We start from the raw sequence: 14,901 nt of genomic DNA on the forward strand, positions 1-14,901 counted from the left end.
CCTAATAGGTTAGGAACAGCTCCATGGAAAACTAATCTTTCCCAGACACAAAACCCTGTGAAAAATAATGGTGTCCTATTGATTTTAATGCTCCAGGAGCAGAGAAGTCTTTATGCTTGATCTATTCAGACGGGAGCTGTGAAGCCAGGAGGATATAAATCCACCGCTCTGGAAATTAAACAATGGAAAGTTACACTCACACTCATGAGCACCTAGTTGTTGTGTCTGCAGCGAGCCACCAGCAGAGGACTATTTGTTTTCCCTTTATTGGGAAGTAAGTTATTGTGGAGGCTAAACTTCCTGCAGGAAGACAGCAAAGGATATGGTGCTGGAAGACAAACAACATTTCACTTGTTTACTCTCCCAGAGGGGTATACAGTACACAGTATGCTGAATAGGCCACAGGAGCAAAGCAAGATCGTACATGCTGTGCACAAGCAGACTGTCTGCTATTATTTATGGAGAATCTAAACAACTCTCATGTTAGGGGAAGTAGTTCTTTGTCTGACGGGCTCCCACTGCTGTAAACTGTAAATAAGCAGATAATGAACCAGCAAAGCACAGCAGAGTGTGTGGTTTCCTTTCAACATGACTTACATAAATTAAAAACAAAACCTTTTTAGAGCGTACCAGAATTATTAAACATGGCCTTTCAGATGATAGCTGTGGGCTTCACCTACAGTAGACATGTGAGGGCTTTATTACCCATGACCAGTCAGACAATGATGCCTTTATCGCCCCCCACCGTTTTCATGAAAGCACTCCACTGAACAAATTCATTCAAAAATATCTTTTATGAAAATCCAGTCCAATTACCACCGACCAGCAAACACACGCACGCACGCACGCGCGCGCGCACACACACACACACACACACACACACACACACACACCAACATCACCGAAAACATGACGTCAAGGTGTAATGTCATTAACGGTGAAAATGCTTTTAAAAAAAAAAGAAAGTGATAAAATGTGGTCTGCAGGATGTAAAATTGAGTGGATTTTGCATGGAGTTTGGTGTATGTGTGAGGCCAACATGCTCCTTAGTTAATAAACAAACAACGTGATTCAAGTACAAGCCAACAGCAGCGTAGCTCACTGCACTTCATGAACAGACACAAGTATGGGCTATAGATAGCTCCACTGCTGAAACATCATATCCTCCAGCTCTCCTATGCTCGCCTCTCGATTTGCAAACTAACTTTACCCCATTGTGTTCACTATCGCCATCGATGTGCGCAGAGTTTCTCCGCCTTTCGCTCACTCTCACTGTGTGTAGCGCTCCTCACTTCTCTCAGCTACAGCCCTACTTTTTACTTTGTTAGTCGGCTCGGAGGGAGAAAAGAAAGGACGCGTGGGTCTTACCTTTAAATGTGAGCGGTGTCCTGTCCAGGTTGTTAATGCTTTCAGTTATCCTTTAAAAAAAGAAGAGGGTAAAAGCCAGTTGAAGCTGCGGTGGTCGGTCTCACATCTCGCTCTGTCAGTCTCAGCCTCCGGACTGAAGGAGCGCAGACCATAGCGATATCCATCCAGCACCTACCTACGTGATGACAACACGCAGGGAGACAGACTCCGCCCACCCGACGCTCGGAGAAACTCTCTGCTGTTCACTCCCTGACACATTATTATCACATATCTGCAGCTTTATATCCAAGGGAGCCTAACAGATATATGTCCCCTACAGAATAAAGGTAAATAATGGAGCCTGCTTTGTAAATAAATCAGGCAAGTCCTCGTTGCCATTCACCACCGGACTATTTTAGTGTATAAGCCCAGCAAGCCCTACAGTGGCACCATCTGGTGAACTGAAGAAAAGTTCTTCACTCAGACTGTACCTGAATAAATTATCATCGTTGTCTCCATCTGACCTGCGCTCGTAATGTGTCGTGTGTTCATGTAGTTGCCTGTAAGATGTTATTCTTCAGGCATTATTCCTATTTCTTTGCCTAAATTCCTTCATTTGGATTTGTAAACCTCCACAATTACAAGCATTTACAAATGCGAACAGCATCTCACCCTATTTGTTAAAATATGACAAAAAGAAAGCAGTGTTATTGATATTAAATTCAATTTTAAATCAATGCTATAAAAACGACATCTGAAACTACATTTCCCATGTATCCCAGGGATATGTGTGACGTAGAATGCTCGCGACAGCTGTTTCCATGGAGCCGGCAGAAGCTAAAAGCTCGAGTTGACGGATTAGCTAACAGCTAGGTAGCTGTTATCTTTTGTGGTCTCGCAGCTTTCACGATGTCGGAACGAGAAAATGGCGATAACCTGGAGACTCTGTTTTCATTTGAGTTCTTGGTGGAGTGTATAAGAATCGAGAAAGAAAGTAAAGTGTCCGACGAGCTGGCTGTCGGTGTGCGGCTGCTGGATTTTCCAACGCTGCTCATTTATCAGCCTCAGCAGAGCAGTGAAGGCACTAACCATGGAAAGAATCAGCAGGGGGAATACACCTTTAACAGGGGCAAGTCTTGTTTCTTCAAAATGAACCTGAGCTCACTGCACACCCAGCTATCTAACAGCCCTCTCTACGCCATGGTGTTGGATGTGAAAGAGGAAATTCCCAAATTAGTTGGGACATCACTCGTCTCCCTGGCCAAAGTGATGGACAGGATCAGGCAGGATGTGACTGAACATGGTGCTTCTACTTCCTCGTCTCATGGTGAAAGAGGGCTGGTTGGTATGAGCAACCTCATGGGGGACAGAATTGGATCCATTTCCCTGAGTTACAAGCTGCTAAGTCTGGGAGTTAATTTACTACCACATACCACAGACAGCAGGGGTCTTAAAGGCACCAGCGTACACGTAGAACAACATGTACAAGAAAACATAATTACAGAATTATCGTCTCCTCACTGTGGGGATGTCTGTCCACCCACGCTGGACAAGTCTGATGTTAGCATCCAAAACAACAAACCATCAAATGAGGATACCTCAATAAATGAGGATAAACAGGAAGACGGTGTTTGTGTCGACTTGCAGGCTGAACAGAAGCCAACAAGCGAAAGACGTCAGCCACTCAAAGAAACTGAAAACAGTTTTGAAGAAGATTTAACTACATTTTGTCCGCCACATCTCTTCTACAGTAATTCTGCAGAGGAAAGACGCAAAAATGAAGGAGGGGAATGCAAATTACTGAATCTAGACTCTGAGGGTTTTACATTTGAAGAAACATACTCAGAGGAGGAGTGTGAAAATAAAACTGAAGATACAAGTTCTCCAACAATCAACCCGAGAGGAAGACATGATGTAAAAACGCCAAGAAACCGAGAAGCAAGTGGGCCGACTCCAAATGTCCTCGGGGAAGCTTTACAACAGTTGCCTCTACTGAATGCTCTTCTTGTTGAGCTGTCACAGTTGAATCACCAGAACCCACAACAGCCGTTGTCTATTCATCCTAACCTAGCTTGGATTTACAGGCCTGCTTCCACAGAGCATTCAGAACAAAAGGCACAAACTAAATCATTGCAGAAAACCAGACAGGGAACTAGTCCCCATTTAAAGCATTTACATCCCCCTAGAAACTGTTCGACACCAGTAAGTAGGCCTGCATCTGCAAAAGTGAAGGGCAAACAAGAAGAGATGAGTAGAAGCTCTAGTACGTCTGTGAGGAAGAAGCTTGTATATGGAACAACTAAAGCGTTTAATCTAAGGCTGAAGCAAGTATCTCCACTTAGAGTGAAACGTCGAGAGTGTATGGATTTAATACACAATGAAACACAGTCGAGTATGGCCAAAGAGAAGACTAAGGCGAGTAATAAGATCACAAAGTCGAGCAAAAGAAAAACGGCATTAAAACAGAGCTTCAGGCTAAATGAAAATGTTGAGACAATGATCCAAGGCATCACAGTGGAGTCTGCACTAAAAGAAACAATCACACTAAAACAGAAAAACCTGCATGGGAAGGTTTATGGTAAACAAGACAGACACTCCTCAAGAATGTCAGAGAAATCTTCCCTTTCTGAAAGAAGCTTGAAGTGTATTCACATCCCCTGTGTGGATGTCCCCCCAAACAAAGACGAGAACAAGCATCACAGTGAATCAAGTCAATCACAGTCTGAATCTGACAGGCACACAGACAAAATTGAATCTTCAAGAAGCAGCAGACACAGCAGCCCCAAATCTTCCTTTTCAGACTCCAGTGGGGAAGAAAACGAGGAGGCAGACTACGCTGATGACTTTAACAGTCTCGAACCCAGCGATGCCTTGTCTCCTGACCCCGCAAGTAGCCCCGAGCCCTCCAGAGCCAAGACTCCAAGGTCTCCTGTCCGCCTCGACTTGTGCAACTCTGACCCTGGCTTCCAAGGTCTCCAGAGGAGAGGTGTCCTCCCTATGCCCGTCAAGGCCCCCAGGTCTCCACAGCGTGCTCTGAGGGGCACGCATATCATCAGACCTCGGACCCACGCCTCAGCCCTCAGCTTTTCCTCCGATGATGCTGCTTCCTTGCAAACTACATGCTCCAGAAAACAGATGACAGAGAGTGGTGGAGTGGAAAGGAGCTCTGGCGCTGACAGCTTTATATCATCAAGAGGTCAAATGAGTGAGTCGACCAAGAACAGCAGCCCAGTTCGAGGATTTTCTGCAGAATCGATATCGTCCTTTGAACCGCAGGAGGCAGAGGAACTGGAGGATGAGCTCAGATCTTTGGATTTCAGAAAGGAGTATCAGCATATCTCCAAGCTGGTGGCCAACAAACTCCCTGGTTACACTATGTAAAATATAGTTCCACACTATGGTTACATCAATGCTACAATATTTCCCTTAACAAAGTAAAACAGATGAATAGTAGTATTATACTGTACATATTGAGCAAATGCACATATTTGAATGTAATTGCAAAAATGTTCCTTTCAGTGATGAATAAAGTCCAGCTTTCTGTGGGAATGATGTGATCATTTTACCATCACTCAGCTAATACTAGGTTACTGTACATTTGCATAAAGTGTTGGACCACGACTCTTTTAGTAACATATAAGAGGATGTAAAATCTCTCAGTGCGTGCCAGTTATGCAAATCATTCAATTTATAAGCTCTTGTTTCCAGCAGAGTTGTCACAAGCTGAGGATCTCCCAGAGCTCAAAGGGCAGCTCCTGATTCAGTGTATTCCCTTTAAATACCACCTGCTGCTTTGCATTTGCCCTGTTGGATTATTTGATAGGCAAAACAGAAGCAGTTATTTTAGTCATTAAAAAGTGCGTGGTGTGTTTTGCATGAGCAGTGTTGAGCGTTTACTACAGTTTTTGGGTTTAGGAGGAACAACTGAACCACTCATTTGCAGTGGTGGAAGATTATTATAATTATTATTATTAAGTATATTTTTAAGTCCTCTAGTTAAAGGTGCACTATGTAGTTTTGGGGAAGAACTTTTAATCAGAAGAGAAAGACAAACTAAATAAACAAACTGTCTTTGTTTTCATGACTGAATAAACAAACTGACCTTAAAGGACAACACAGTTTCATACTGTTTTACTTTGTTTATATTTGGCAGACCCTGCCACCTTTCTAGCTTCAAACAGTGTTCTGGGGACATTATTTTCCTCTGAGAACAGCTTGTTTATTCAGTTATGGACTCTGATTTTGTATTATTACCTCATTAATATTGTTTATATTACAATTCTGAGTTTGAATTTCTTCTCCAAAGCTACATAGTGCCCCTTTAAGCAGTGTTCAAAGGAACTTGAATGATGAGTATTTCAATTTCTTAATACTTTTTGCTGTAATTTTACTGGAGTGCTTTTCAGAGGGAACTACAGGAACATACTTTTTAATTTCACATTTATTTCACAGCTCTAATACTTCATATTGTGATTTTTAAAATCGACATTAAACGTTGAATACACAAACTGAGCACACACACAAATTGAGTACACAAAAATGCAATTTTAAGCTTGCATTACGCACTGGTTTATGCATTAGTAGCACTGATTAGTCCAATAAAATAATGTATGACACTGACGGTCCATTCTGCATGATATACGTTTACTCTTGATGTTTTTAAATGCATGTTTTAGTGTTTGTACAGTGTTTGTGCTCCTTTCACTTTTACTAATTTGAAAAGTAGCTGTTTTTCCATCATACAATAATGTCTGTGGTTTATACAACCCCTGCTGATTCTTTACCTAAATATTTTAAGGTTATAAATCATACCATGTTAACACGTTGTCTTACAGTTCAAATCTACGTCGAATTTGCTCGTTAAGTAAACTAAATCCTCGAGAAATGACCTAAACTAGCTGTCTTTGTGAAGTCTGGTGCTTACCGCGCATGCGTCAACTCGATGTGTACGGAAGAGCCGCAGCAGCACGTTGAACGGCTGAACGGTGGAAAGTGAAATGTTCAAGCACGTTTTTCTGACAGGACCTCCAGGTAACATACAACACCAAATGTATGTCGGTGCTGCTGAGGGTCAAGTAGCTCTTAATCCAGTGCAGTCAGTCAGCTATGTTAACCCAGAGACCCAGTCAGTAGACGATAACTTTGACTCTGGTAAAAGTTAGCTTGTTTTAGCTATTGTTGTCCTGTATAATACTGAATTACTGGTAACGTTTTATGCTAACAAGGTGTGTATGCTATTCCTTACAGTCCTTAGAAAGATTAAAGAGACGTCCATACAAACAGTTTCGTTTTAAATATAAAAAAAAATATATGGTTGGCCACAATTACACAATGAATGTCCAAAGATATATTGTTGTAACTTTATAGTAGAATGGGAGCATTGATTAAGAAATAAGGATGCCAATCTCACTAATACATGAATGAAACATGTCCCAAAATGTAACAGTTTTAACATTACTGAAACCTAATTTTACATTCTGATACTGCAATTGTTTTATAATGTCTCTTATTTTGCCTACAGGTGTGGGGAAAACCACCCTGGTCCAGAAGGCCTGTGAAGCTTTAATATCATCAGGAGTGGGAGTGGAAGGTTTTTACACAGCAGAGGTCAGAGAGGGAGGCCGGAGAGTCGGCTTTGATGTAGTCACAGTGACAGGAGAGCGGGGCCACCTGTCCAGAATCAGGTAGCAGGGTTGTCATCCTATCCAAATCAAACTACGTCCTCACTTGTATCATTCTGTTTTTAGTAACCTTCACTTTATTTTAACTCACAGAGATGTCGCCAGTTCGTCTCACGGCAGACGTGAATACACAGTTGGGCAGTATGTGGTTGACTTGCCTTCATTTGAAAACCTGGCTCTCCCCCTCTTCAGAAACGTAAGACAGCACAAGCTTTTTAAACTCATCAATAGATCACAGTAAGCAAAACACTCCCTCTTCTTCCCCTTACTTTACAAATCATCAAACCTTTGATTTTCTCAGAATTGATGGAATAATTGGAAGCTTGCAAACGCATAAATTCCAGAGTGACATTTTTAGTGTTTGTGGTGCCGTCTGGCTGTCACTGACCGTGATTAATCCGGCATGTAAAGTGAGCCTGGAGTGACGCCTACACATGCGCTGTAAAGGAAGGTGTCTGTGCCTTGGCGGCACATATTCCACTTTCATCTCGCTTAAAGCATCTCTGTAATCACTGCTGATCACCCGCTGCGTGTTTCATGCAGACACTGTCACAGACATGAGATTTACACACACGAGACATTAACATGATGAGCTTTCCCCACATGATAGATTAGCCACGTTGCCACAGATGAAATGTATTTGATCTTTTTATCAATAACTGTCCAAACTGAAATGGTTTCCTTTTTTTTCCTAAGGTGTAATTAACATAAAGCAGTTATTTTCACGATGAATTGATTAATGTTTAGTCAATCAAATGTAAATAAAATGCTCATTCCAATTTCCAGGAGCTCAAAGTGATATCTTTAAAGGGGCACTATGTGGTCTTGGAGACACTCAGAAATATTTATTTTTTTCATAAAGGCCCGTAAAACACTGTTTGAAGCTAGAAAGGTGGCAGGATCCATCAAATATAAACAGAAAACAGAATGAAATTGTGTTGTCCTTAAATGTCTGTTTGTTTACAGAGTTTGTTTGTTTGGTTCGTTCTTCTGATTAAAATTTCTTCCCCAAAACTACATAGTGTACCTTTTAAATTGCTTTTTTTTTTATCTGGCCAACAGTCCAAAACCCAATGACTCTTCATTTACTATCATAGATGACAAAGAAAAACAGCAGTTCCTTACATTTAAGAAGCTGGAACTAACAAATGTTTGACATTCTTGCTTGTATGATGAACAAGTAACAAAATGAATGAATAACAGACTAATAGTTGCAGCTCTAACGTTTATCTTCTCCAGGTAGGGTCAGCAGATGGGGGCGGCAGGAAAGTGTTTGTCATTGACGAGATTGGCAAAATGGAGCTCTTCAGCCAGTCGTTTATCAGGTCGGTGAGACAGACTTTAGACAGCTCTTCCTGTACCATCCTGGGCACCATCCCCATCCCAAAGGGTAAACCACTGGGTCTCGTGGAAGAAGTGCGGAGCAGGAGAGATGTCAAGGTCTTCACGGTGAGTAGCAATACAAGCACCAGCACACTCTCTGAGGGGGACAAAATAGATATTTAGGTCAGTTCAGGGGCATTTAAGGCCCACAATAGCTATTGGACAGTGTTTACACTGTATCCACTTGGTCTTAGGAGGTCAGTCAATCTGCCCACTAACGCAGAAGTGGCATGCCCTGCATTATCCCTCTCCTATAGCAGGATTAACTCTAAATCATGCGTGACTGATTCAACAACAAAGGGTGGTCTCAAATGTCAAAATAATTTATCACGGAAGACTCAGTTATGGATATTGTCATGCAAAATAGCTGGAGTAGTTATTAGTAGTTGTCGAACAGGGTTATGATTCAGTACAAACATTTTCGTAAACATGTGATTTGTTATTTTTACTTATGAGACAGTGGGTCAGAGATTAGGTGTTTACAACATGTGGTTGGATAATCTCAAAGTGGACACTGGTATTCTCTGAGGCTAAGCTCTTTGATCCGGACCAGGACAGGACTTTTTTAACAGCTACCATGCCATTCATCTTTTTTCATTTATCTGCAGACTACCTACTCACCATAGTCAATAATATTTCCTTATTTCTTTTCCCACTTAGGTGTCAAAGGAAAACCGAAATGCTCTTCTACAAGACATTATAGCGGCACTACAAAATTGTCTGAAACAAACAACCTAACATGGAGATTCAGAGCCACTAAAACAGAGAAAACCCTGCGGTTCGTGTGTGTTTTAGTGCTGACAGCAAGTTTTATTTGTGTCAGTGCATATACAGCACACACAGCCAGACTGTTGAGTGGATCCACGCACGCTACATATCAAGGTTGTGACCTAACCTGAAGGGCAAGCTGAGCCACTGGAAGAGTTAGTGTGTCACATGCATGTATTTATATACACTATTCATTTTTTTCCTTCACATACAGCCTTAAAATGGATTGCATGCTGAATAATTGATTGTGAGATGGAACAGAGCAGGCGAATTGTTCAGTTAGTGTGTCAATACCCCGTGCTCTCAGAGTCAAATGCTGCTAGTGTGAAACAGCGCTTTTATATTTTTTATTGAGCAGCTGGTCTTATAAACTAGAAACTCCAGCGGGCATTTCATTAATTTGTTCTTGAGGTTAAGTGGTGGTATCTTCTTTTATAAAGGGGCAAACAAGGCAGTGCTCCTATTTATTCATTTGGTCCGTTGCTATGTGAGCCTCCCTTGGGCTTGTCTTGTCAACCTGAGGATGTGCTCATTGAAAATCAATCAATATTTAACAGTGCAGCTATGTCCAATCCTTTCATGGTTTATTCATCCACCTGAATGAACAGACAAATAGAAAAATAAACAACCTTTCAACAAGGAGATTGTTTTTCTCTGGTATTCATTTCGTATTTTTAAAGATGGAAACTGTTCATTCGTTGAGGAGTTACAAATGTTATCATGCTGATTGATAAGCTTCAAACTCGTTCTCAAATTCACAAGTGCAAATATATGTGCTTCACTTTAGTTACAGGATTTTCATGATCAATCCTGAGAGATGATGGACGTCCTATCCGTGTGTGGTCAGATTACATTTAAGGATATTGTATCACATAGGATTTTTGAGGGGTCAGACTGTATTTATGAAGGATTTATTGCAATGGTAGCTCAAGAGTCTCTGAATGAGACATGTCAAACAAAAAGTGAATTAAATATGCCACATTAATTCTTTTAGCCTGATTTGCATTTATTTGAGATAAAATGGATGTATTCTTAATAATGTAAGTTTATAAGGAATAGATGAAGTAGGTTTTTAGAGAGTAAAGTTGCTCAAGAACATTCAAGGTTTATGAGTTTGTTTGATAGTTGAGATCAAACCTGCTCCAAGTGGAGTTTCACAGACTCTGCGTGAGCTCCGAAGTCTGGCAGTTGTATCAAGGTTTTTAATAGAAACCCTCTGGCAAAGATATTTGTTTCAACACCAAAGCGTCTTCAGGTCATTTCAATGTGAACATCCATGGAAGGATTTTTTGGCTTGTTTTTTAGTACTGCTTGTATAACTGATGTAACCTGTCAGGTTGGCTGCAGAGAAAGCTGCCAGCTGTGATCTGCGTCAGACTTGCTGCTGCGCCAGCATCTGTTCGGTGGCCACCGCCGACGTACCTCTGGATCAACTGGCCCTGACAGTCGCTGAAATGGCTTCAAAGTCAACATTGCAATGGTCGTACTTTTGAGCTAACATGGAAATGTGACGTTGGATTGTTATTGTAGGCACAGACTTAACCGGCAATTACAGTTGATGGTTTGGTTCATGGTAGGACAAGCCAAGCTGCTGAAGGGGCTGGCTCAGCTGATTGGAAGGTGATCTTCAGCACCCTGCAGCAGGGTAGCAGATGGGTTATGTAACATTGACAAAGACCTTGCCAATTTTAGTAAAGGGTGTGTGTGTGTGTGGATGGTTGCATTTGATATGATGTAATTAAACATACTGTTCATATTGTAATATTATGGGGATATCGTTTACTGCAGCAATTCCCACCCAGGGGTAGGCCTGCTTCTGCAGTTGCCCGGGTGTGTGTGGAAAGATTGTGGAGTAGCTCAAATAATTTAAGAAAAAATAAAAAACAAACAAACACTTGGTTTGTTATATTCAAATAAATACCCTCATACTGTCGGCATCTGAACACCACTTGTTGAGAATACGTGAAAACTAGCAAGGAAGCTGAGAAGTTATAAACGCTAAAAGTAATGGATTAAGAGATGAAATACCAATGTTAGCTAAAAGTGATGCATTCATGTTAAAATATAGCTAAAGGTAAGAAGTAAATTGTTAAAAGTATTGGATACATTGACAGCTAAAAGTTTACATAGTAGTAAAATGGCTAAAAATAAAGGATAAAGAGTTTAAATAGTTAGCAAATTGATAAATGGTTAAAACATAGCTAAAAGTAATGGATATGTGGCTAAAATTGATGGCTTAAAGTAATGTAGCCAAAAGTATGCTTGGTGAAATAGCTAAAAGTAATGAATAAACAGCTAAAATAGATAGCTAAAAGTAAAGATAAATGGCAATAACATAGCTAAAAGTAACAGCTAAAAGTAATTGACTAAATACTAAACTGATAAATGGCTAAAAGTTAGTTAAAAGAAATGGTTAATGGCTAAAAGTAATAGATAAATGGCTAAAAATGGAAAATAACATAAATGGTTAAAACGTAGATGAAAGTGATGGATAAATTGCTAAAACAGCTAAAAGCAACACAATGGCTAAAAACTAAACAGATACATGGCTAAAACAGCTTAAAGAAATGGCTAATAGTTAAAGGTAACGGATAAAATCTAAAACTAACAGAAACTGCTAAAATATGGCTATAAGTGCTCAAACAATTGGATAAAGTAACAGATTAATGGCTAAAATGTACTCAAAGTTATGGATAAACAGCTCAAATCTAAGCTAAATGTAGATGGAAAAGTGGCTTAAACAGAAAGCTGAAAGTAATGGATACATAGGCTACTTGTAGTATAGTATACATGGTGGAAAAAGCTCAAAGTAATGGATTTTGAAAGAGTTGGCAAAAGGCTATGAATATTGTTGATGTCGGGTACTTTCATCTGACAGGGCTGTGTCTGTGTGCGTGGGTACGTCTCACAAACAAGGTTAGTAACCACTGAACTGCAGTATCATGATGTGTATGAAATGCTGCATATCATCATAACAACAATATTTAATACAGTAACAAAGAATTCAAAGCCATAGAGAGAAACTCCCTCCATCACTCTATTTTATGGTAATGTTCTCCAGCTTGCTGTTTTACATTGTAAACATTGTGGGTTTGTTAATATACATAACCATTGTGCAACTGTAACAATTGGATACACTGTCAGGGGACTTGAATGTATTGATGCGTCCTAAGCAGGAGGGGCATTGCGTGAACATCCATATAGAGAAGCTTGAATGAATGTGAAGTGAATTAATATCCATATCACAGAGATACATTCGCACCATATCTGTGGGACAGATGTCTACGTGGCACCCTGTACCCTTTATCCCTCCACACATGCAGGACACAGAAATGCAAGGAGCTTACCAGCAATCCAGGACAAAAGGGAGCTTGCTGCTGGGAGGTGGGGAGAAGGGTGGCGCAGGGCTGGTGGGGAGCTGGAGCTTAGATGAGGAAATTTCTCTCCAGTTATTGCACTTTGTGGTACCAGCCCAGGAGGCACAATGACAGCTGCAGAGGGTGGACATATTATGATGTATTGTCCGAGAAGCCCTTGGCCAAAATGCCAAACACAGCTGATGAAAATCTGACATATTGTTCAAAGACCATGTGGGAGATACACAAAAGCCTGCTCCAGCTTTCCCAAAGCCAGACTTCAGATTCACTGTTTATTTCCCAAGATGACTGTATGATTTATTGAAAGATGTGGTGCTAAAGCTTCTTAGCATCTGTGATGTCAGATTCTCAGTGCCAAAGCCTGTGCATGGTAAGTACTTAGCAATACCCCCTTAAATCAAAGTATTTCTCAGCTTGTAGCAGTGAGTTCTCAGTTTCTTCTACAAGGCTCTGCATGGCCCACATGCATTGTGATTTCAGATATATTCCCAGAAAGCTGTAATTGAGCTTTAATTCTCCTCTTTGTGCTAATGGGCATAACCAAGGTCCGCTGGTCATGACAGGTAGGCAGTTAATGTCAAACGGGATCCGAAGGCTGTGGAAATTAAGCCATTTGATCCGGGTTCCTAACCACTATTCCATCCTCCTGCCCACCACCGATGATTCCTAAACCACTCTCCCCATTACATCACTTTCATGGGCTCCCCGGGGCCGCTGGAGGCAGACAGTATTGGGTTTCAAAGCCTGTGTCCGGGACATTAGCACACCCCTCCACAAGCCCATCTTTTGAGATAGAATCAAAGACGCATGAAAATGAAAATAAAGAAGGAAAAATCTTTGCTTGATCACAATGAATTTCTTCCTTCTCTTCCTGCATTAATAGAATTTAATAATTTCCAAAAATCTCTGCTTACTTTGATCTCATGGCTCGGCTATAAACAAAAGAGCAGCTGCTAACATCTGTGGAAATCTGGGATGTGTAAAGAGTGATGCATCCTTCCAGTGACACGAGGACCATTTCCCATCAACAGTAGGGGAGGGGTGGAGGCCTGAGGACATCCCTCTCCTGTTACACTATCTCGATGGCTTCTTGTGATCTCCGGGTCTCTTTGAATGACTGTGGTCACCCCTGTGACTCACTCTTCTCACTCGGCTGGATAACAAAACCTGGACTTTACCTCACCTTGGGGAGGATAATTCACGTTGGCTGTTATTATGGGTTAGACAGGGGAAATGCAACAACCAAAGTGTGGAGAAATGTGTGGGTGTTGTGTTTTGTGGTACACATCTCCATCGCCCTGCCGCATAATCCAACAGGAAGCCTCCAGATTGTGGTGACACACACACAGAGTGAGTGTATCACTATCTCTGCAGGGAAGGGTTGAACCCCCCAGAGCTGTGAAGGAAGCAGTAGGAGCTGTCAGCAGATGATATGGAGGTCAAAGGGCACCGGGGGGACACAAAGATCGGGGTCATGGCGGTCAATCGATCGGCTGGTGCTGCGTCCCTCAGGGCCGCAAAGGATGTGGCTGTCATTCCAAACTTGACAGAGAGGAAAATGACACAAAAACTGTCTTTATTGTGGAGGGAAACCTAAATGTTTGTACTCCATGCATATCAAGAAAATAGGGGCCATATGTGCAGGCAGCAACTATGTGATTTACCAATTATATCCCGGATGTCATTGTGGATTATTAACTTGTCTGTCATAGAGTACGTTAATAACATATTGATTATTGCAGTGGCGTTGGACGTGACTTATGTGGGGGATTTTGTAGATAAACTGAACAAATGTGGGGTATATTTTACAGCACTGTGAGCGGCTGAGTCATGCAGCATTCAGCTCTATAGAGTCTCAATAATGATTCACAGATTGCTGACCTGCCATGATTAATGCCTCCGCTGGATGCTTTTGACAAATTTTCACCACAAACGCAGAGCTCTGCGAGCTGTTTCCATTCCATACACTACTGTAGCTGCTCTGTGCATGTGTGTATGCGCATATACATGCCAAGACCACACTGTGACTTCTGGCAGGGCTGTGTGAACTGAAAGGTGGTGCAGGGAGCTGCGCCAAAACTCAGTGCTTCATCTGTCTTTGTTTTGTTTTGAGGTTTTTTTTAAAACATCTGTGATAGTGCCTCTCTAAAGTGTGTTTATGATGTGTACATTGCACCGAGAATAGTGCAGATCAGCATGAATATAATGTGATCCGTAGATGTGTTATTATTCCATCCACTAACAGGCGTTTCAACCGCTTCCACTGATGATATACCAGCTGACACTTCAGCTATTGAAGGTGCATATTATTCAACCATCTCTGGCGCTTCAACTGAGATTTCAAT

General features: G+C 41.4%; 3 protein-coding genes across 6 annotated transcripts in view; 2 read left to right on the top strand and 1 right to left on the bottom strand.

Moving 5' to 3' along the window:
• sipa1l2 (signal induced proliferation associated 1 like 2) overlaps positions 1-1,471 on the bottom strand; it is a 91,202-nt gene extending 89,731 nt beyond the window's left edge. For all 4 annotated transcript variants that reach the window (XM_073481533.1, XM_073481534.1, XM_073481531.1 and 1 more), the window contains exon 1: positions 1,369-1,471. The gene's annotated coding sequence lies outside the window, so the exon portion shown is untranslated. The remainder of the gene's footprint in view (positions 1-1,368) is intronic.
• A 780-nt stretch (positions 1,472-2,251) lies between these two features.
• map10 (microtubule associated protein 10) lies at positions 2,252-4,776 on the top strand. The gene has a single exon (XM_073482388.1). It carries the CDS (start codon positions 2,257-2,259, stop codon positions 4,726-4,728), a length of 2,472 nt encoding a protein of 823 aa, XP_073338489.1. The 5' UTR covers positions 2,252-2,256; the 3' UTR covers positions 4,729-4,776.
• Positions 4,777-6,305: 1,529 nt separating this feature from the next.
• ntpcr (nucleoside-triphosphatase, cancer-related) lies at positions 6,306-9,821 on the top strand. Its single transcript, XM_073482040.1, has 5 exons — positions 6,306-6,378; positions 6,869-7,031; positions 7,122-7,224; positions 8,268-8,477; positions 9,072-9,821. Exons 1-5 carry the CDS (start codon positions 6,345-6,347, stop codon positions 9,147-9,149), a joined length of 588 nt encoding a protein of 195 aa, XP_073338141.1. The 5' UTR covers positions 6,306-6,344; the 3' UTR covers positions 9,150-9,821.
• Positions 9,822-14,901: the final 5,080 nt, after the last annotated feature.

This window comes from Pagrus major, chromosome 15 (assembly GCF_040436345.1).
Source record: "Pagrus major chromosome 15, Pma_NU_1.0".
Taxonomy (NCBI): Eukaryota; Metazoa; Chordata; class Actinopteri; order Spariformes; family Sparidae; genus Pagrus; species Pagrus major.

What these genes read in the sequence shown, in the direction of transcription:
- map10 (XM_073482388.1), top strand. Translation starts at nt 2,257, where the DNA reads ATGTCGGAACGAGAAAATGGCGATAACCTGGAGACTCTGTTTTCATTT.
- ntpcr (XM_073482040.1), top strand. Translation starts at nt 6,345, where the DNA reads ATGTTCAAGCACGTTTTTCTGACAGGACCTCCAG. An exon ending in TTTTCTGACAGGACCTCCAG is followed by an intron (nt 6,379 to 6,868) that starts GTAACATACAAC and finishes TTTTGCCTACAG; the next exon opens with GTGTGGGGAAAACCACCCTG. An exon ending in CTCTCCCCCTCTTCAGAAAC is followed by an intron (nt 7,225 to 8,267) that starts GTAAGACAGCAC and finishes TATCTTCTCCAG; the next exon opens with GTAGGGTCAGCAGATGGGGG.